At 43.0% G+C, this 24,136-nt stretch overlaps 1 protein-coding gene across 1 annotated transcript; it reads left to right on the top strand.

Moving 5' to 3' along the window:
- Positions 1 to 16,496: 16,496 nt before the first annotated feature.
- On the top strand, positions 16,497 to 17,258 carry LOC148144612 (uncharacterized). Its single transcript, XM_087975421.1, has one exon. The coding sequence runs from the start codon at positions 16,497 to 16,499 to the stop codon at positions 17,256 to 17,258; it is 762 nt and encodes a 253-aa protein (XP_087831547.1).
- The last annotated feature ends 6,878 nt before the right edge of the window (positions 17,259 to 24,136 follow it).

Raw genomic sequence — 24,136 nt, forward strand, 5'->3', positions numbered from 1 at the left:
TTTCAATGTCTCAAGCTTATCTCATTCGTTCAATGAAACAAATTGCATATATTAATTGAATCTAACTTCAAAACTTCTTTCAATAATACAAACGTATTTCATTGATTCATTTAAACAAACGTAATTCATATATTCAATGAATCGAAATTCACTCATTTATCTACTGAACAAATTGCATTCTTTCATTCAATCAATGTATCAAACTGCACTCGTTCATGCAATGAAACTAACTCCACCTGTTAATGCAATGAGAAGAGCTTTTCTCATTCAATCCATATTTCTCCTTACCGCATTCATTCAATGAAATAAACTACATTTATTCATTTCTGGAATCAAACTGTAATCATTCATTCAATACGTCAAACGTGATTCTTTGATTCAATGAAACTAAAAGTAACTCATACATTCTAGGAATAAACCAGCACTCATTAATTTCGTGAATGAATCTCTATTCATCCATTCAGTGAATCAATCACTCAAGGAATGAAACTGCACGTATGAATTAAATGAGTAGAGCGTACTACATTAAATCAATGTCTCTAGCTTAAGGCAAGCATTCACAGAGACACACTACAGCCATTCGTTCTTTGAATTACATTTCAACGAAGCATTCAATGAAACAAACGTTTTCCTACGATTCATTGAAATGAGCTTAATTCATGCATTTCATGAATCCAAATTCATTAAAATATCTATTGAAATAAATTGCAATCTTTCATCAACTAAACTCGTTCATGGTAATTCAATGAGTACAGCTTCTCTCATTCTTTCAATGTCTCAAGCTTAACTCATTCGTTCAATAAAACAAATTGCATACATTAATTGAATCTAACTTCAAAACATCTTTCAATGATTCAAGAGTATTTCATTGATTCATTTAAACAAACATAATTCATATATTCAATGAATCCAAATTCATTTATTTATCTACTGAAACAAACTGCATTCTTTCATTCAATCAATGAATCCAACTGCATTCGTTCATGCAATGATACCAACTCCACCTGTTAATTCAATGAGTAGAGCATACTACATAAGGTCAATGTCTTTAGCTTAACACAAGCATTCAAAGAGACAAGTTGCAGCCATTCATTCATTGAATTACATTTCAACGAAGTATTCAACGAAACAAACGTATTTCATTGATACATTGAAATAAGCTTAAATCATGCATTTCATGAATCCAAATTCATTCAAATATCAACTGAAATAATTTGCATTCTTTCATCAATTAAACTGCACTCATTCATACAATTAAACAAATTGCAAGTGTTAATTCAATGAGTACAGCAATGTCTCAAGCATAACTCATTCATTCAATTAAACAAATTGCAAGTGTTAATTCAATTCGAACAACATCTCTCATTCTATCAATGTCTGAAGCTTAACTCATTCGATTAATGAAACAAATTGCATACATTAATTCAATCTAACTTCAAAACATTTTTCAATGATTCAATCTTTTTTCATTGATTCTTATAATTCATATAATCAATGAATCCTAATTCACTCACTTATCTACTGAAACAAACTGCATTCTTTTATCAAAAGAACTACACTCATTCATTCAATTAAACAAATTGCAAGTGTTAATTCAATGAGTACAGCTTCTCTCATTCTATCAATGTCTCAAGCTTAACTCATTCGTTCAATGAAACAAATTGGTTACATTAATTGAATCTAACTTCAAAACGTTTTTCAATGATTCAAACGTTTTTCATTGATTAATTTAATCAAACATAATTCATATATTCAATGAATCCATCTTCACTCATTTATCTACTGAACAAATTGCATTCTTTCATTCATTCAATGAATCAAGCTGCACTCGTTCATGCAATGAAACAAACTCCACCCGTTAATGCAATGAGATGAGCTTCTCGCATTCAATCCATGTCTCCACCTTAACGCATTCATTCAATGGAATAAACTGCATTCATTCATTTCTGGCATCAAACTAAAATCACGCATTCATTACGTCAGAGGTGTTACTTTGATTCAATGAAAGTAAACGCAACTCATACATTTTAGGAATTAACCAGCACTCATTAATTTAGTGAATGCACCACTATTCATCCATTCAGGGAATCTATCACTCAAGGAATGAAATTGCACGTATGAATTCAATGAGTAGAGCGTACGACATTAAGTCAATGTCTTTAGCTTAACGCAAGCATTCAATGAGACAAATTGCAGGCATTCATTCATTGAATTACATTTCAACGAAGCATTCAACGAAACAAACGTATTTCATTGATACATTAAAATACGGTTAAATCATGCATTTCATTAATCCAAATTCATTCAAAAATCTACTGAAATAAATTGCATTCTTTCATCAATTAAACTGCATTCATTCATTCAATTAAACAAATTGCAAGTGTTAATTCAATGAGTTCAGCTTCTCTCATTCTTTCAATGTCTCAAGCTTATCTTATTCGTTCAATGAAATAAATTGCAGACATTCGTTGAATCTGACTTCAAAACTTCTTTCAATGATAAAAACGTATTTCATTGATTCATTTAAACAAACGTAATTCATATATTCAATGAATCGAAATTCACTCATTTATCTACTGAACAAATTGCATTCTTTCATTCAATCAATGTATCAAACTGCACTCGTTCATGCAATGAAACTAACTCCACCTGTTAATGCAATGAGAAGAGCTTCTCTCATTCAATCCATATTTCTCCTTACCGCATTCATTCAATGAAATAAACTACATTTATTCATTTCTGGAATCAAACTGTAATCATTCATTCAATACGTCAAACGTCTTGCATTGATTCAAGAAAAGTAAGCATAACTCATACAATTTAGGAATAAATCAGCACTCATTAATTTCGTGAATGAATCTTTATTCATCCATTCAGTGAATCAATCACTCAAGGAATGAAACTGCACGTATGAATTCAACGAGTAGAGCGTACTACATTAAGTCAATGTCTCTAGCTTAAGGCAAGCATTCATTGAGACACACTACAGCCATTCGTTCTTTGAATTACATTTCAAGGAAGCATTCAATGAAACAAACGTTTTCCTACGATTCATTGAAATGAGCTTAATTCATGCATTTCATGAATCCAAATTCATTCAAATATCTACTGAAATAAATTGCAATCGTTCATTAACTAAACTCGTTCGTGGTAATTCAATGAGTACAGCGTCTCTCATTCTTTCAATGTCTCAAGCTTAACTCATTCGTTCAAAGAAACAAATTGCATACATTAATTGAATCTAATTTCAAAACGTCTTTCAATGATACAAACGTATTTCATTGATTCATTTAAACAAACGTAATTCATATATTCAATGAATCCACATTCATTTATTTACCTACTGAAACAAACTGCATTCTTTAATTCAATCAATGAATCAAACTACATTCGTTCATGCAATGAAACAAACTCCTCCTCTAAATTCAATGAGTAGAGCATACTGCATAAAGTCATTGTCTTTAGCTTAACGCAAGCATTCAATGAGACAAATTGCAGCCATTCATTCATTGCATTACATTTCAACGAAGCATTCAACGAAACAAACGTATTCCATTTTCCATTGAAATAAGCTTAAATCATGCATTTCATGAATCCAAATTCATTCAAATATCTACTGATACAAATTGCATTCTTTCATCAATTAAACTGCACTCATTCATTCAATTAAGCAAATTGCAAGTGCTCTTCCAGCATCACTGTTCACTGTCCTGTATATCTATGATACCACTTTCAAGGAACTAAGAACCTGCGATAGTGTTGTACAAAATGTAAACTGACCTTCAGTCCAACCAGTCTGTGCTAACCATAGACCCAAATTAAACCGGTCTCTCCTGATCTGTATCCTTCCAAATCTTTCTAATTCATGTACTTATCCAAATCTCTTTTAATTGTACTTGCATCCACCACTTTCTTGGGAAGTTCATTCCAACTATGAATCACCCTCTGTGTAGAATTAGTATTTGAATGGCAAAATTGAGGTTGAATTGAAATGGTTCATAAAGTAAACAGTTTCTAACCAGCCCTCTGCAGCAGGTATGGTCGCAACTCCAACTCTGGAGTCTCTTAAATCTCTATTTCAATGGAGTGGAGGGGGGAGTAAAGTGCTGGATTCACAGAAGAGGAACTTTTCTGTGTGTGAAGCTAAAATGAAACCCCCATGCCTTGCTTGAACTCAAACTGCATAAACTTGGTGAGTGAAGGAGTTTGAAAAGTATCCTTCAGTGCAAGCACACTGTCTGCCCAGCCCCTTCGACCCTTTGTGGACATCACAACGCAGAAGTCCTGTCAGTTTCAGAGTGAAACTCGCTCCCTATGGACAAAATCTGGGAGCAAAGAAATGTTTCCCCCTTTCCATTCCTCATCCTGGGAGGGAGAGAGAAAGTTGGCGGGGGGAGGAACACTGTTCACTTGTAGCAACTGGAGTGAACATAGGGAGGGAGCAGACTCTGCAAAGGTGCTCAGGTCTCCTCCTGTCCCTGTTAAAGGTATTTTCCTTGTGTATTCTCTCAGTTTGGTACATTGCACCCTTGAAAAGGATTGCTTCTTTCCTCATGTTCACAAATAAAAGGGGATTTTCTCATGGAACTGAGCAGTATTTAAGGGATTGGCAGATTGATATAAAATTATTCTTCACCTTCTAATATAGTATCGGAGATATATCCTGTATTTCTTGTCATCTTTTTTTTATTTAATAAGACAGCAGGAAGTCAGTCATTAACTTTACTGGTTTTGTTTTCTCAAGTAGCCTTGACATTTCATTTTCATATCCTCAGTTCAACTCCATTTCCAGCATCTTTGTCGGCAGCTTGTTCCAGGTCATTGTCACCTAAATGAAGTTTTCCTCCATACACACTTCAGGCTAGCTGGCTGCATGAGGGTTTTCAGGTTTCTGTGTTCTGAATAATGTGATCAGCAGGCATCTGGCAATCTTTAGGAATTTCCACCAATGTTATGTTTATTTAATTGTACTGACAGTGAACACTTATTTTGTGAATTCTTGCAGGACAAAAAAATCGAAAGCAATTGATACATCAATTTCTGATGGAGCCACTTGATTCAATGGAACTTGAATATCAGCAGCCAATAAAATCAAAAAGAAATGTTTGCTTTTGTCTGCTTGAGAGACTTTGGACATTGATGTGGCAAGAAGAATACTGAGACACCCGTGTGAGGGAGATTCAGTGCGCTGACTGTGAAAAGTGCTTCAAACCATTTGCTCAGCTTGAGGATCAAAATCTTGCCCCGCGCAGTGGGAAGAGACTGTGTGTATCCATTCTGTTTGTAATTTCAAACCCAGAGTGACACAAGAAAAGCTCGCCCCATGGAGAAGCTGTGGAAATGTGGGAAAGGATTCCCTTCCCCATTGGCTCTGAAAAATCATTAATACAGGTGTAGGTTTGCTCGGTGAGCTGTAGGTTTGATATCCAGACGTTTCATTACCTGGCTAGGTAACTTCATCAGTGGCAACCTCCAAGTGAAGCAAAGCTGTTGTCTCCTGCTTTCTATTTATATGTTTGTCCTGGATGGGGTTCTTGGGGTTTGTGGTGATGCCATTTCCTGTTCATTTTCTGAAGGGGTTGATGGATGGTATCTAGATCTATGTGTTTGTTTATGGTGTTGTGGTTGGAGTGCCAGGCCTCTAGGAATTATCTGGCTTGTCTTTGCTTACCTGTCCCAGAATAGATGTGTTGTCCCAGTTGAACCTACAGCTCAGTGAGCAACCCTACATCCTAAATCACAACCTGATCTACAAACCTTGCAACAACCATGGATACGTTCACAAAGGTGAGAGGCCATTCACTTTCTCTGTGTGGGCAGAGATTCACTGAAGCATCCCACCTCGTGAGACAGCAGCACTCCATGTGCAGGAAGGGATTCAGTCAGATGGGCAACCTATAGATGTACCCGCGGTTCCAAACAGGAGAGAAGCCATTCACGTGCCCAGTGTGTGGGAAGGGGTTTGCTCAGTCACCTCGACTGTCAATCTATAAGCGGGCCGTAGGCTTGCTCTCAATGTGGGAAGGGATTCTCCCGGTCCTCCCACCTGTGGAGGTCCCAGCAAGTTCACGTGCCATTGCAAGGGAATTCCAGGAGCGACAGACAAATGCCATTATTGACTGGACTATTAACCTAGCTCTTGGACTCCCAAGTTTGAATTCCGCCATTTGCCATGGTAGGATTGCAATTCGGTCAGAAATCTGCAGTTCAGAATCTAATGAGGAGACAGTTTTCAGGGAAAAAGAAACCCCACCTGATTCACTCATGTCCTTTTTAAGGAAGGAATCTGCCATTGCAAGAAAGGATTCAGTCAGTCGTCCCAACTGAGTTGGTTAGTCATGGGGACTTGCAGGGCTGTAGGGTCTGGATAGGATGCTGTTTGGAAGGTCATTGTGAATTTGATGGGCCAAATGCATGTAGGGATTATATGGTCCTATTGCCTTAGCCATGTGTATATTGAGAAATGATTGCCCCAAGCCTGCTGTGGGAGGAGCGGGTTCCAGTTCGTGGGACACTGAGGAAGGTGGGTTTTATGCTGTCTTTCCCCCATTCTTTTCCCATCCACTGCCCCCCATTATTCTCTCTCTCTGTCTCTCGCTCTCTCTCTGTGTCTCTGACTCTCTTCCCTCACACTCTGTATCCCTCAATTCTCTCTCCCCACTCTGTCCACCCAGTCTTTCTGTACCCTACACCCCTTGTCCATCTTCTCTCCCTTCTCCACCTCCCCTGACTCCTATCTCCTCCCTCAAGCCCTCTTTGATCGCTGTATCAAGCCCTACTCAGAAGAGAGAAAATGGATGGTGATGACTGTACCTGGGAGATGGGAGTGCATGAAAAATGGCTGAGTTTTAAAACTGGAAATAGGTATAATGATATATTCAGAAACATCATTAAAGTCTGAAAGCATATTAATCTTTTCTAAAAAAGAAGCTGCCAAAATCTTTCTGAAACTTGCATGGAAGTATGCGCGGTTAGGCGATAGCTGTTCTGGGTGAATGGCTTTTTCCTAGTCTTGTGAAATTGGTTCTGATCATGTATAAATAGTCATATAGTTTCAGAGCATGGAAAGAAACCCTTCGGTCCGCGCGACCAGATATCCTAAATTAATGTAGTGACACAGTTGATTAGATTAGATTCCCTGTAGTGCGGGAACAGGCCCTTTGACCAACAAATCCACACCAACCTGCCAAACAGTAACACACTCTGACTAATGCACATAACACTGGGCAATTTAGCATGGCCAATTCACATGGCTTGCACAGCTTTGGATTGTTAGAGGAAACCCACACAGACATGGGGAAAATGCACAAAATTCACACAGACAGTCTTCTAAGGCTGGAATCGAACCTGGGTCCCTAGCCCTGTGAGACAGCAGTACTAACCACTGAGCCACTGTTTTTCGCCAGCACTTGGCCCATATCCCTCTCAACACATACAGATGCCTGTTAAATGTTGCAATTGTACCAGCCTTCACAACATCCTTTGGTAGTTAGTTCAATACACGTGCCACCCTCTGCACGAAAATGTTGCTTTTTAGGCCCCTTTTAAATCTTTCTCCTCTTACTGTAAACCTATGCCCCTCTAGTTTGGGACTCCTGTACCCTTGGGAAAAGACATATAAAGGTTGAGCTGCCAAACAACGTGCAAAAGGAGTAAAAGGTGGTAGGAATTGTGGCTTCAGCATTTTTCTCTCCAAGTGGCATTTGGACGCTTAAAATTGGTCAATAAAACCAGCATCTTAACAGAGCATACTCCTCGGTGTCAGCAAAGCCTTGCGAAAGCTCCTTGGTATCCGCGGAAACGGCGTGAGACTGACTTCCACTGGACCAATGGGGAACTGTGGAGGACCGGAAGCAGCCTTGACCTCCTGCGAATCAGAGGCCCCTATTGTCTGAATGCGGAAGTGGGACCTTGAACTTGTGAAGTTGCTGCAACTTTCTTCCTCCGTCCAGCCTCAGTGAGTACAATGCTCTTTTTTTCTCTCTCCCTTCCCATTTTCCATTTCATTTTGTTTTCATTCTGGGGTTCAATTGTTGACTTGCAGCAACAGAAAGGAAAAGGAGTGAATTCGGGGAAGGGACAGATTCTGGAAAAGTTGGTTCGAGTCTGTGTCTCAATTGGTACAGACGCAGTAAATGTAGTACCACAATTGTTCGGGAGGGTTGAAACTAATTTGGCAAGGGGGTGGGAACCAGAGCTATCTGAGAGGGGGTAAGTTGTAGATGGGGCAGTGACAGGATGTAGTGAATCTACCGGGAAGGGTTTTCACATGATGAAACAAAGGGACCAGTTAAAGTGCGTTTGCTTTAACACAAGGAGTGTCAGAAATAAGAGTGACGAACTTAGAGCATGGATCAGTACTTGGGACTATGATGTTGTGGCCAAAATGGAGACGTGGGTTTCACAGGGGCAGGAGTGGTTGCTAGATGTTCCAGGGTTTAGAATGTTTAAAAAGAACAGGGAGGGTGGAAAAAGAGGAGGGCGTGTAGCATTGCTAATCAGAGAATGCATCACAGAAACGAAGGTTATTAAGGAAGGTTTGTCAACTGAGTCAGTATGGTTGGAAGTTAGGAACAGCAAGGGAACAGCCACCGCATTGGGGGTTTTCTACAGACACCCTAATAGCAGTAGGGAGATTGAAGAGCTAGTAGGCTGGCAGATTTTGAAAAAAATGCAAATGTAGCAGGGTTGTCGTTATGTGTGACTTCAACTTCCCAATATTGACTGGAACCTCCTTAGTGCAGATGGTTTGGATGGAGTTGTTTTTGTCAAGTGTGTTCAGGAGGGTTTCCTTACTCCGTATGTAGGCAGGCTGATGAGGGGAGAGGCCATTTCGGGTTTGGTGCTCGGCAATGAGCCAGGACAGGTGTCAGATCTTGTGGTGGGGGAACACGTTTTGACAGTGACCACAACTGCCTCACATTTACCATAGCCTTGGAGAGGGAACGGAGCAGTTACTAAGGGAAGATGTTTAATTGGGGAAAAGAGAATTATGATGGTAACAGACAGGAGTTGGGAAGTACAGATTGGGAGCAATTGTTCCACAGAAAGGGCACAATGGACATATGGAGACTGTTTATGGAGAATTTGTTGCGAGTGATGCACAAATTTGTTTCTCTGAGACAGGCAAAAAAGGGTAAGATTAGGGAGCCTTGGATGACAAGAACAGAGGAGCTTCTTGTCATAAGGAAGAAGGCATCTTAAGTAAGGTGGAGGAAGCAAGGATCTGGCACTGCTGGATGACTGTGCATGCTATCCATTAGTCTGGCAAGCAATGGGAAGTGAGCAGTGAGGATCTACTTTGCACCTGGGTTACATTTGATTTATTATTGCTGTGAGACACTGCCAAGTATTGTCTCATGCTATCCAGGCAACACGTACCTTACATAAGGACATCAGGATAATAGAACTCAACAAGTGCTGGCACGGTGGCTCAGTGTTTAGTGCCGCTCCCTCACAGCACCAGAGATCTGGGTTCGATTCCAGTCTCGGGCGAGTGTCTGTCTGGAGTTTGCACATTCTCCAAGTGTCTGCATGGGTTTCCTCTGGGTGCTCCGATTTCCTCCCACAATCAGAAATAATGTGCAGGTCCGGGTGGATTGACCATGCTAAATTGTCCCATAGTGCCCAGAGATGTGCAGGTTTGGGTGGATTGGCTGTGGTAAATTGTCTCCTAGCACTCAGGGTTGTGCAGGTTAGGGTGGATTAGTCAGGGGAAAATGTAGAGTAATAGAATGGGTCTGGGTGGGTTACTCTTCAGAGGGTCAGTGTGGCATTGCTGGGCTGAAGGGCTTGCTTCCACCCTGTAGGGATTCTATGAGAATGCAGAATGTTAGATTTTTTTTTTTAGATTACTTACAGTGTGGAAACAGGCCCTTCGGCCCAACAAGTCCACACCGACCCGCCGAAGCGCAACCCACCCCTACCCCTACCTTTACCCCTTTAACCTAACACTACGGGCAATTTAGTATGGCCAATTCACCTGACCCGCACATCTTTGGACTGTGGGAGGAAACCGGAGCACCCGGAGGAAACCCACGCAGACACGGGGAGAATGTGCAAACTCCACACAGTCAGTCGCCTGAGTCGGGAATTGAACCCGGGTCTACAGGCGCTGTGAGGCAGCAGTGCTAACCACTGGGCCACCGTGCCGCCCATAATGTTCTGTTACACTTGCAGAGAAAGATCAGCTCGAACAAACAAGCGGTCTGTTTGTAAGTCAGATAACCACAGGAGATGATGATAGAATCTCGCACGTAGGGGGATGTGAGAAAATCCCAATCTCTCCGGCCTCCTGCCTTTACTGGACAGCGAAGAGGGTTACCTCAGATTACAACACGATCTGGACCAGATGGGCCAATGGGCTGAGAAGTGACAGATGGAGTTTAATTCAGATAAATGCGAGGTGCTACATTTTGGGAAAGCAAATCTTAGCAGGACTTATACACTTCATGGTAAGGCCCTAGGGAGTGTTGCTGAACAAAGAGACCTTGGAGTGCAAATTCATAGCTCCTTGAAAGTGAAGTCGCAGGTAGATAGGATAGTGAAGACAGCGTTTGGTATGCTTTCCTTTATTGGTCAGAGTATTGAGTACAGGAGCTGGGAGGTCACGTTCCGGCTGTACAGGACATTGGTAAGGCCACTGTTGGAATATTCCACACAATTCTGGTCTCCTTCTTATCGGAAAGATGTTGTGAAACTTGAAAGGGTTCAGAACAGATTTACAAGGACGTTGCCAGGATTAGAGGATCTGAGCTACAGGCAGAGGCTGAACAGGCTGGGACTGTTTTCCCAGCATTGGAGGCTGAACCTTATAGGGGTTTACAAAACTATGAGGGGCATGGATAGGGTAAATAGGCAAAGTCTTTTCCCTGAGGTCGGGGAGTCCAGAACGAGAGAGCATAGGTTTAGGGTGAGAGGGGAAAGATATAAAAGAGACCTACGAGGCAACTTTTTCACGCAGAGGGTGGTACGTGAAGGGAATGAGCTGCCAGAGGAAATGATGGAGGCTGTTACAATTACAACAATTAAAAGAGGCATTTGGATGGGTATATGAATAGGAAGGGTTTGGAGGGATATGGGTTGGGTGCTGGCAGGTGGGACTAGATTGGGTTGGGATATCTGGTCAGCATGTATGAGTTGGCCCGAAGTGTCTGTTTCCATGCTGTAGATCTCTATGACTCTCCTCCCTGATGAACTTCCAACAACATATCCACACTTGAATTATGACCACCTCTTTAAACCTCAGGAATAATATTTGACTCTGCCCATATCTGCTCATCTGCTTCTGAAAATTACATCTATGCATTTGTCACCTCTGAGTTTGATTCTTCTGTCACACACCAAGGGCTGCAACATTGTATTCCCCCAAACAACAGATCATCCAGATCAATAAACAAGAAATAAATAACTGCAGATGTTGGAAATTTGAAACAGAAACAAAAATTGCTGGAGAACCTCAGTCGGTCTGGAAGCATCTATGGACAGACAGTACAGTCAACGTTTCAGGTCCAGTGACCTAGTTTCATTCCAGAGCTGGTTCTCGCCTTCCTCACACCCAGCTCATTTAACCTATGATTACTGTGCCTGCTGGTCTACACAGGCTCCTGGTAATGCAGAAGTTCCATTATAAAATGCCAATCTTTGCTCATAGTCTTGTCCCTTGCTATCTCTGTCATCTTCTCTGTGCCTCTTAATTCAAACAGCTCAGTAAATGCCCAACATTCTCATTCAAGCTGACATCGAACGCCAAGAGTCTGAAGTCTGGAACTCAATTGCACAATGAGGGATGGCAAATAGATGCTAACGACGTTCAGGTCCCATGTCTGAGTAAGATAAATGCAGAAGATTGAGGAGTGCAGCCTAACATTCGCAGTGAACTACAAACCACCAAAATTATCAAGTGAGTGAGACAGAGATTAGAAAGACTCACTACACGACTCCAGTCAAACATTACTCGAGGAAAAGTCTGGAAATGCTCCCTCTCTTCCCCCGTGAAAAGAGTTTCCAGGAACCATCACGGTCAATGTAGGACAGCAGTTAACATCATTCTCTCTTCCTCCCTCCGGACCATCAGTGCACATGATCCCGATTCCACCCCATGCGCTTGCTCGTAGGCTGCCTGCATTGAAAATGCGGCACTATCACATTCGCATGGCATGCTGGGTAAGACATAAGCCATGACAGATCATGTTATAACTTCAGACGGAGGGATTTTTGATTGGTCAGTACTAAAAGTTAAAAATGAATACAAACAAAGTTGCCAAAGGGTAGCTAGACTCATAGGAGGGTTTTATGGACTGGAATCTAATCGAGGAATGGTGTTGTTAACAGGCAGAAAATCACAATCAGGAGTGAGTGACAGACGGAAATTTGATCGAGGGGATCGGCATGATTACATCCATTGTAACAGAAAACTGGGGTCGAAGTACAGGTTATAATCTAATCAGGAGTGATTTTTACAGACTGGAATCTAATCAAGGAGATCGGGATGAGTTATACACAGAGAAACATACACAAGAGTAAGTACAGACTGGAATCTAATCAAAGCTCCTTGATGCCACACTGGGTCAAATACAGCCTTGAGGGCAAGGGCTGTCACTCTCATTTCACCTCTCGGATTCAGCTCTTTTGTCCATGTTTTAATCAAGGCTAGAATCAGGTCAGTACCTGAGTGAGCTTGGTGATACCCAAACGCTCGCCACAGGAAGGAAAACTGAACAGTATCTCCTCCGTGAATAAGCAGGTGATTCTGGAGGATGGATAACACGTAATCCCTTCCCAAGTGTAGAGCAGTAAAAAACATCTTTCTAATGTGACTGCATCAATTAATTTCCAGCTGGAAAGGGTAGCTGAATCTCTTCACACATTTCCATAGATTAATCACAGTGACCTCGTTGGTGTCCTCGTGTTTGTCCAGGACGAATGTTCCGAAGTCGAAAACATATATATTCACTTTAAGAGAGAGTGTTTTTTCTGAATTTTAAAGTACAGCCACAGCAGCCAGCAAAAGGTCAGGCTGTTCAAATGTAGCAATTAGCTGTTAAATGGATAACCGAGTTCTGTTTGATGTTTTGATAACAATTTGAAATTAACTAATTAGTTAAAATTATGCACAGGACACCAGAAGCCAATGGAAGTTGAAAAGAATCATTATCCATAAGTCTCAGTATGAATAATACTTACTCTTATGTCATGAAGATCAAACCACTTTGTTAATTAAACCAGTTGTGTAGAAAAGCTCATCTTGCCTCGTAATCTGTTAACATGGTTTGATACCTGAGTGAGTAAAAACATCGAAGAAGAGGAGACTGTGTAGCCGTGAGTTAATGTAATGTTTAATAAATGCTATTAGAATAGCATATTATTCTATAGAGTCAGTGTTAGATAATAATTCATGAGGGGGATTGGATTTGTGAATAGTTTTTGTTTAATGTTCACAGTTATAGTTTAAAAACAATTATTTTTCTTTAAATAGTGGAATAGTGTCACATTTTAACAGACTTTGAGGTAAGGTGACCTTTTCTGGGCGTTTGGTTTAATGAACAGTTGGGTTTTATTCTACATGACGGAAGTATTAGTCAACACAGACTTATGATTCTTTTCATTTGTAAATCTCCTTTAAAATGCTGTGAGAGAAGTTTTACAAAAGTTATTCCTGTCAGTTCAGGATAGAAGTTCTGAACAGATAATTCCGGTTTCCCTGGGACATTGTATACTCTTGTTGACCAAAGCTGGAAATTCCTGTCCCAGGCGACAGTGGCTTTGTCTCACTATAACTTGTCTCGTCATCTTTCCTGAAGAAAGGCTCATGACCGAAACTTCGATTCTCCTGCTCCTTGGATGCTGCCTGACCTGCTGCGCTTTTCCAGCAACACATTTTCAGCTCGTCATCCATGACCCTTGGGAGAGACGTTCAAATCCCGCAAGGCCACATAAGGGTGAAACGTTAAGTCATTAAAAAGCTGGACTCTGTCAGTTATTGTAAAATACCGTTGAGCTCACCTTTCACCGGTTTGACCTACAATATTGTGGTTGACTCTTCATCGCCCTCCAGACAATGAGGGATGGACAATAAACCCACACCAGCTCAGGCATACATATAAAAAAAATACCTCTCCCTTCTCCCTGGGAGGAAATAGAAATGAGCTAAATTTCTCTCCTTTTAATACATGTGTACAATTGGAAATGCATCTTATGATCCGAACGTCATTCCTGCACTGCTCATACTTCAGTTCCTGGGTAATTGACGGCATGTTCTGGCCAATAGAAAGAGGGGCAGCGCATTTTGTGATTGGCTGGTCCTCGAACTGATCAGGGTGAATGAATGCTGTTTCCGGAGTATGTGCAGTGTAGGCGCAGAACTGAAGGGAGGGATTGGATGGGTTCAGGAACAACCTGGTGGAAATTATCTGTACTGGAGTTAATACTGAGCCCTGGGAAATTCCTTTTACATGGGGTGGGAGTCAAAGGATTTATTTGCAGCCAACTCAAACCAAAAGAAACGTTTGTCTCTCCTGCATCGAGAAGGAGAGGCTTTGGAACGGTTGGTTCTTGAAGACCGAAGATTAGTAAGTTGCAATTCTCACTTTCACTCTCTCCTTAAGAGATACTGCCTGAGCTGCTGACAGTTTCCAGAACTTTGACTTTCTTGCAGATTTCCCCCCTGTTGCGCCAACTTTTGTCTGTTGGAATGAGGAGTAACTGCTGGGTTTAACCCCCAGCACTTGCTGAGACTGATCGGCTCCAGTAACTTCCAAGGTGAGGCTGTCGCGGCAAATCTTGCCAGGGTTAGTTGCTAAACTGAAGGTGTCTGTTCAAAGCTCAGGAATATGTTTTTGGAAAAAGTATTTTAGATGAATAGTTCTAATTTAGTTTACATCTAATGTTATCATTGGGACATGAGCAAGGCTAAAGAGGTCAACATTCACTGCTGTGCGGCTGTGACATTTTTCCAACAGTGCTGTTCTAGGATTAACAGGTGGCAGCAATAAAGAAAGTGACATGTATATACAAGAGGACTGTGTGTGCGTGTGTCTGGGAGTAGAGTTTGTAGGTGATAGTTCTCCATACATGCTGGTCTTGATCTTCGAGTCATAGAGATGTACAGCAGGGAAACAGACCCTTTGGTCCAACACGCCCATGCCGACCAGATATCCCAACCCAATCTAGTCCCACCTGCCAGCACCCGGCCCATATCCCTCCAAACCCTTCCTATTCATATACCCATCCAAATGCCTCTTAAATGTTGCAATTGTACCAGCCTCCACCACATCCTCTGGCAGCTCATTCCATACATGTACCACCCTCTGCGTGAAAATGGTGGTCCTTAGGTCTCTTTTATATTTCCCCCCCCTCACCATAAACCTATGCCCTCTCGTTCTGGACTCCCCTACCCCAGGAAAAAGACTTTGCCTATTTACCCTATATATGCCCCTCATAATTTTGTAAACCCCTATAAGGTCACCCCTCAGCCTCCAACGCTCCAGGGAAAACAGGCCCAGCCTGTTCAGTCTCTCCCTATAGCTCAAATCCTCCAACCCTGGCAACATCCTTGTAAATCTTCTCTGAGCCCTTTCAAGTTTCGCAACATCTTTCCGACATGAAGGAGACCAGAATTGCACACAGTATTCCAACAGTGGGGTGGATCCGTCGCAGTTAGTCTTGTGATGAAGATGGAAGAAATTGTGTTCTTAAGTATCCCTCTGCTCCCACCCTCTCTGCTATCATTGAGGGCTGAGTCTTGTGGAGGCCCAGGACAGACAGTGGGTCGCCTTCCCTCAAGGACATTTGTGAATTAGTTGACTTTTTAATAGCAATCCAGTAACTTTTCATGGTCACTATTTGAGTGTCTTTCACACAAATTGCTATATTTAGTGAATTCTATGGTGGCTCAGTGGTTAGCATTGCTGCCTCTCAGCTCAAGAGACACATGTTCGATTCCAGCCTTGGGTGACTGTCTGCAGGGAGTTTCCATGTTCTTCCTATGTGCACTGGTTTCCTTCCACAACACAAAGATATGCAGGTTAGGTGGATTGGCTGTGCTAAATTGCCCATTATGTGCAGGCTGAGTGGATTAGCTATGGGGAATGCAGGAGTAGGCGGTGGGTCTGTGTGCCTAAGTCTATTATTCAGACTTAGGGACTGTTTCCCCACTGTAGGGTTTCTATGATTCTCAACAATCTCCTTTCGTATCTTAAACACTCTTTTTTTTCCTGATTTTAAATTGTTTTACAGCAAATCACAGAAGCACGTTTACCAGCAAGAATTCCAAACAAAAATCCTATCAAGATCTTAGAATCATCTCACCAGGAGTTGAAAACCAATGAATTGTCAATGTTTGTCTGTGGGAAAAGTTTGCAAACGTCAGTGTGCCCAGTGAACTGACCGTGGACAGGTCCTGCGCCAGTTCCACAGCCTGAAAAACATTCCACCAATCAGTGAGGAGAAACTGTATCCCTGTCCTGTCTGGGTGAGGAGTCAGCCAATCCTCCAATATGGAGAGACATGAGGACACCTGCACCACAGAGAAACCATGGAAATGTGCAGACTGTGGAAAAGGATTCAAATGCCCATCCATGCTGGAAACTCATCGACGCAGTCACACTGGGGAGAATCCTTTCATCTGCTCTGTTTGTGAGAAGGGATTCACTCAGTCACCTGACCTTGACAAACATGAACGCACTCACACTGGCGAGAGGCCATACATCTGCCCCAAGTGTGGGAAGGGATTCAGTGACTCCTCCACCCTGTCAAGACACCAGCAAGCTCACACTGGCGAGAGGCCATTCATCTGTCCTGAGTGTGGAAAGGGATTCAAACGGTCAGCCCACCTGCTGAGACACAAGCAAATTCACACTCGGGAGAGGCCATTCATCTGCCCTGAGTGTGGGAAGGGATTCAGTGACTCATCCTACCTGCTGACACACCAGCGAGTTCACACTGGGGAGAGGCCATTCCCCTGCTCTGAGTGTGACAAGGCATTCGCTCAGTTAGCCAATCTCCGGGCACACCAACTGGTCCACACTGATAAGAGACCTTTCAAATGCTCACATTGTGAGAAAAGCTTTAAACGCAGACATGAAATGCTGATACATGAACACGTTCAAACTGGGGAACGGCCATTTTCCTGCTCTCTGTGTGGGAAACGATTTGTCCATTCAAAAAACCTTCTGAAACACCAGCGAATACACACTGGTGAGAAGCTGTTACCTGCTCCCTCTGTGGGAAAGGATTTACTCAGTCATCTCACCCTCTGAGACTTCAGAAAGTTCATAGCCTCCATCACTGGGGAAGGTATGCCTCCTAGGTAGAAGAAGCTGACTGGATGTGCTGAGGTTTTGGCACAGAGGGGTCTTTAAGTGATAGACCTGAAGGTATTTAAATTGGGTCCTGACAGCCATAGTTCCTTCTGCCAGGTGGTTGGAGCAGGAGGCTAGTATCAGCGGGTTTGTGTGTAAGAAGAATGAGTGTTGGTACTGTTGGAATCTCAGTGCCAGTTTTGTTCAATTAACTACTCTCCATTATCTTTGCACCCTCCCTGAACCACCTAGAGTGAAACAGACTCCAGGCACAGGGTCTGTCCCTCATGGGTGAGAGGGAACGTGTGAAACCATAGGGAAAGCTGGGACCCACTAGAATGGTATCCCTTCCTCAGTCTCTCCAGGTCTTAACTTTCAGTCTGTTTTCTGTCTCTCTTCTCCCCTTTCTTCCCCCTCCCCAAACCTTTCCTCACTCATCTTTTTCTCTTTCTCCTTCTCTTCCACGCTCACCCTCTTGCTCTATGCGTGTAGGTACGTAATTGTTTGAAGTTTCCGTCCTGTATAGACAGGGTGGTTACAAAGATGTTCAGCACACTTGCCTTCATTGCTCAGTCCTTTGAGTATAGGAATTGGGGCATTATATTGAGGTTACAAAGAGATCCCAAAGAGATTTACCAAGAATTTGCTGGTTATGAAAGGTTTGAGCTATATGGATTAGATTAGATTTAGATTAGATTAGATTACAGTGTGGAAACAGGCCCTTCGGCCCAACAAGTCCACACCGACCCGCCGAAGCGCAACCCACCCATACCCCTACATTTACCCCTTACCTAACACTACGGGCAATTTAGCATGGCCAATTCACCTGACCTGCACATCTTTGGACTGTGGGAGGAAACCGGAGCACCTGGAGGAAACCCACACAGACACGGAGAGAACGTGCAAACTCCACACAGTCAGTCGCCTGAGGCGGGAATTGAACCCGGGTCTCCGGCACTGTGAGGTAGCAGTGCTAAGCACTGTGCCACCGTGCCGCCCACAAAGAAGCAAGCTAGGCTGGGATTTATCCTGGAGTGTAGGAGATTGAGAGGTGACCTCAGATTATAAAATCCTATGGATAGGGTATGGATAGCGTTAACAGTGGATAATGTGATCCAGGGCAAGGACATGCTGGAGGACCTTTGGCTCAGAGAGATGGAGCTGGAAGCTAGGCTGCAGACATGTTGTGTGGAGTGGGGGGGGGGGGGAAGAGGGAAAGAGGAAAAGTTAGCTGGATGCTTTATTCCGGGAGACGGTCAGAGCTTTCTGATTGGGTCAATGGACAGGGTCAGGAGGGTATGAACCTAAGTCAGGTAGATAAACGGGATCTGAGAGAGCTGCAGGGCAGAGGAGTTAACTGGCTTGTTGATGGGACTATGAAGAATGTTGGGGAGGGGACAGAATTGTGCCTGTTCTCTGCAGTTGACACCAGGTGGCCAATGGTATTGGTGCCTGTCTAGTGCCAGTATTCAGGAACCAATGTGCTCAAACCTCTGGACAGATCAGTGGTTAGCACCGCTGCCTCACAGTGCCTGGGACCTGGGTTCAATTCCACCCTGAGGCGACTGTTTGTGTGGACTTTATCATGTTCTCACCCTTGTGTCTATGTGGGTTAATTCTGGGTGGTCCAGTTCCTTCCAAAGCTCAAGGATCTGCAGGTTAGGGTGGATTGGCTGTGCTAACGTGTCCGCGGATGTGCAGGTTCAGGTGGATTAGCCATGGAGAACTGCAGGGTAAGAGTAAGGGTCTGGGTGGGATGCTGTTCAGCAGATACAATGGGCTGAATAGCCTGTGGGGATCATAGATTACAATGCCTTAGCCACGTGTCCATTGAGAAATGATTGCCCAAATCTACTTTGAGAGGAGTGGATTCCAGTTCGTTGAACACTTGAGGAAGGTGGGATTTGTGCTGTCGTTGCCCCCCCCCCCCATCCATTTTCTGTCCACCCACTGTCCCTGCCCATTCTCTCTGTCCCACAACTCTTCCTCTTCTTCCCCCACCCACGACCCCCGTGCATTTTCTCTCGTCCCATCCACCCTCTGCCCACTGTCTAAACTGTCTCCCTTCTTCACCCCCACCCCACTCCAGTCCACAACCTTTCTTGTGCGTCAATTCCTCTTTAATCGCTGTCTCAAACCCTTCTTAGAAGAGAGAGAGAATGGCTCTACCTGGGAGACAGATGTGTGGGAGAAATGGCTGATGTTTAAAATTGAGAATAGCTAAAATGATATATTCAGAAACATCATTAAAGTTTGAAATCCTGTTCATTTTTTTTTAAAAGAAGGCTGCAGCCATGTTTCTGAAACTTGCATTGAAATATGCATTGTTAGAACACATCTCAGAACAGGCCAGAAGGAGTGAATGGCTTATTCCTAGTCCTGTGAAATTGGTTCTGACTAGTTAGAACTGCGTTCATAGAGTTGTAGGGCAAGAAAACAAACCTTTTGATCCGTGCTGACCAGATATCCCAAATTAATCTGTTGACATATTTGTCCGTATCTCTCTCAACCCTTCTTATTCATATACCCATCTATATGCTTTTTAAATGTTGTCATTGTATCAAACTCAATCACTTCCTCTAGCAGCTCATTCTATACCAGAGCATCCTCTGCCTGAAAATGTTACCCTTCAGGTCCCTTTTAATCTTTCCACTCTCACCCTAAACGTTTGCCCTTTAGTTTTGGACTTCCTTTAACCTGGGAAAAAGACATAGAAAAGTTGAGCAAACGACAAAATGCAAGAAAAATAAAATGTCGAGGCGGCTCCAGCCTTTTTTTTTCTCTTGGACTTTTCAAATATATCAGTAATATTAGCATCTCCATCGATCACGCTTCGTAGTGTCAGTAAGCACAACACGACGTGGCATTGTCAGCAAACATTGCGCATGCTCCTGACCTTCCTTTCATGAACCAATGAGAAGCCCTGGAGGACCGGTAGGAGACTGGCCGTCCTATCAATCAGAGCCCCCATTGTCTGAATGCGGAAGTTGGACTTTACGCGGCAGAAGTTGCTGCTGCGTATCTCTCCCTGAATAAAGATTGAGCGTCACCCAGACTGTAACTTCCTTCCTCTGTCCAAACATCTGTGAGTACAACACTTTTTTTTCATTCTGGAGTTCAATTGTTGACTTGCAGCAACTGAAGGGAGAGGGAGTGAATTTCTAGGGAGGCCACAGACTCTGGAAAAGTTAGTTCGTCTCTGTGTCTCAGTTGGCAAATACATGGCAAATGCAGTACCACAAAAAAACACACAGGAAGGAGGTGCATTGTTTAAATGGTGATACATTGGGATATGGAGAAAGTGAGGACTGCAGATGTTGGAGATCAGAGTCTGTAAGTGTGGTGCTTGAAAAGCACAGCAGGTCAGGCAGCATCCGAGGAGGAGAGTCGACGTTTTGGGTACAAGCCCTTTATCTGGAATGATGTGTAGATGTACAAAGGGCCCTCAGCGTCCTTCTATACCAGTCAATGCCAGTTGTCAGACAGGTTCAGCAAGTCAATGGTATATTAGCAAGAGGAATTGAGTGTCTCCCTGCCATGTCTCCCTGCAGTTAGGGTGTCATTGAATATATTCAAGGCTGAGTTCATCTGATTTTTGAACAACAAAGAAGTGGATAGTTATGGGGGAAGGCAAGAAAATGACTTGAAGACCAATGCAGAACAATTACAGGGAAAAAGTGAGGACTGCAGATGCTGGAGATTAGAGTCGAGAGTGTGGTACTGGAAAAGCACAGGAGGTCAGATAGCATCCGAGGAGCAGGAGAATCAATGAAGGGCTTCTTCCTGATGTAGGGCTTATGCCTGAAATGTTGTTTCTCCTGCTCCTCGGATACTGCCTGATCTGCTGTGCTTTTCCAGCATCACACTCCCGACACAGAACACTTATAGGGTCATAGAGGACAGAAACAGACCCTTCAACTCAACTGGTCCATGCTGACTATGTTCTCCAACTAAACCAGTCCCACCTGTCAGTGTTTAGTCCGTATCCCTCTGAACCTGTCCCATTCAAGTACTTATCCAAATGTCTTTTAAATGTTGTTACTGTACCTACATCAACCACTTCCTCTGGACGTTTATTCCATTAACAAACCAGTCTGCGTAAAAAAAACGTGCCCCTCGTGTCTTTTTAAAATCTTTCTTCTCTCACCTTCAAAATTTGCTCCTGAAACTTGAAACCCCCACCCTAAGGAAAGGACACCTGCCATTCACCTCATCTCTTCCCTCATCATTTTATAAACCTCTATAAAGTCACCTCTCAACCGCCTATGCTTCAGTGAAAAAAGTCCCAGCCTATCCACCTCGATGTAGGGATATTCATACCAATTATGATGTGTTCAATGCTGGTGGTGGTTCAAAAGACCAAATTGCCTCCTGCTCTTAATTCTCATTCTCTGGGTGCATGTCAGCGCGGGACCATAACACATAGGAGCAGAAATTAGGCCATTAAGCCCATCGGATTTGCTCCACCATTCAATCCTGGCTGATACGTTTCTCAATCCGATTGTCCCGCTTTCTCCCTGTAACCCTCGATCCGCTTGATACTCAAGAACCTATCTATCTCTATCTTAAATATACTTAGTGTCCTGGCCTCTATGGCCTTCTGTGGCAGTGAATTCCATCGATTCATCACTCTATCGCTGAAGAAGTTTCTCCTAATCTCTCTTCTAAAAGGTCTTGCTTTTACTCTGAGTCTGTGCCTATGGGTCCTCGTCACTCATTCCAATGGAAATATCTGCCCAAAGCTGACACTGTCCAGGCCACTCAGTATTCTGTATGTTTAAATTAGAGGGTGAAAGTGAGGTCTGCAGATGCTGGAGATCAGAGCTGAAAATGTATTGCTGGAAAAGCGCAGCAGGTCAGGCAGCATCCAGGGAACAGGAGAATCGACGTTTCGGGCATAAGCCCTTCTTCAGGAATGAGGAAAGTTTGTCCAGCAGGCTAAGATAAAAGGTAGATGGAGGGACTTGGGGGACGGGCGTCGAAAATGTGATAGGTGGAAAGTGGTCAAGGTGAGGGTGATAGGTCAGACTGGGGTGGGGGCGGAGAGATCAGGAAGAAGATTGCAGGTTAGGAAGGCGGTGCTGAATTCGATGGATTTTACTGAGACAAGGTGGGGGAGGGGAAATGAGGAAACTGGTGAAATCCGAGTTCATCCCTTATGGTTGGAGGGTTCCTAGGCGGAAGATGAGGCGCTCTTCCTCCAACCGTCGTTTTGTTGTGGTCTGGCGATGGAGGAGTCCAAAGACCTGCATATCCTTGGTGGAGTGGGAGGGGGAGTTGAAATGTTGAGCCACAGGGTGGTTGGGTTGGTTGGTCCGGGTGTCCCAGATGTGTTCTCTGAAACGCTCCGCAAGTAGCCGGCCTGTCTCCCCAATATAGAGGAGGCCACATCCGGTGCAGAGGAGGTGCAGGTGAATCTGTGGCGGATATGGAAGTTTCCTTTGGGGCCTTGGAGGGAGGTGAGGGGGGAGGTGTGGTCGCAAGTCTTGCACCTCCTGCGGTTGCAGGGGAAGGTGCCGGGAGTGGAGGTTGGGTTGGTGGGGGGTGTGGATCTGACGAGGGAGTCACGGAGGGAGTGGTCTTTACGGAATGCTGATAGGGGAGGGAGGGAAATATATCTTTGGTGGTGGGGTCCGTTTGGAGGTTGCGGAAATGACGGCGGATGATGCGCTGTACATGGAGATTGGTGGGGTGGTCGGTGAGGACCAGTGGAGTTCTGTCCTGGTGGTGGTTGGAGGGGCGGGGCTCAAGGGCGAATGAGCGGGAAGTGGAAGAGATAAATGAGTGAATTTGGATTCATTGAATGTATGAATTACGTTTGTTTAAATGAATCAAAGAAATACGTTTGAATCGTTGAAAGAAGTTTTGAAGTTTGATTCAATGAATGTATGCAATTTGTTTCATTGAACGAATGAGTTACGCTTGAGACATTGAAAGAATGTGAGAAGTTCGACTCATTAAATTAGCAGGTGGAGTTCGTTTCATTGCATGAATGAGTGCAGTTTGATTCATTGAATGAATGAAAGAATGCAGTTTGTTTCAGGAGATATTTGAAAGAATTTGGATTCATGAAATGCACGAATTAAGCTTAATTCAATGAATCAATGAAAAACGTTTGATTCATTGAATGTTTCGTTGAAGTGTAATTCAATGAATGGCTGCAGTTTGTCTCATTGAATGCTTGCGTTAAGCTAGTGACATTGACTTAATGTAGTACGCTCTACTCATTGAATTCATACGTGCAGTTTCATTCCTTGAGCGAAAGAGCGCTGTTTGATTCACTGAATGGATGAATAGAGATTAATTCACTAAATTAATGAGTGCAGTATGAGTTGCGTTTACTTTCATTGAATCAATGTAACACGTTTGACATATTGAATGAATGATTACAGTTTGGTTCCAGAAATGTATGAATGCAGTTTATTTCATTGAATGACTGCGTTAAGGTGGAGGCATGGATTGAATGAGAGAAGCTCTTTTCATTGAATTAACAGGTGGAGTTTGTTTCATTGCATGAACGAGTGCAGTTTGATTCATTGAATGAATGAAAGAATGCAGTTTGTTTCAGTAGTGAATGAGTGAATTTGGATTCATTGAATGTATGAATTACGTTTGTTTAAATAAATCAATGAAAAACGTTTGAATCATTGAAAGAAGTTTTGATGTTTGATACAATGAATGAGTGAATGCCGTTTGTTTCAGTATAAAAATGAGAGAATTTGGTTCATTGAATATACGAATTAAGTTAGTTTCATGAATCATTGAAAAACGTTTGAATCATTGAAAGAAGTTTTGAAGTTTGATTCAATGCATGAATGCAGTTTATTGCATTAAAC

Source organism: Chiloscyllium plagiosum, unplaced genomic scaffold (assembly GCF_037043375.1).
Source record: "Chiloscyllium plagiosum isolate Xiang-an unplaced genomic scaffold, Cpla_swu_hap1 HiC_scaffold_27, whole genome shotgun sequence".
Classification (NCBI taxonomy): domain Eukaryota; kingdom Metazoa; phylum Chordata; class Chondrichthyes; order Orectolobiformes; family Hemiscylliidae; genus Chiloscyllium; species Chiloscyllium plagiosum.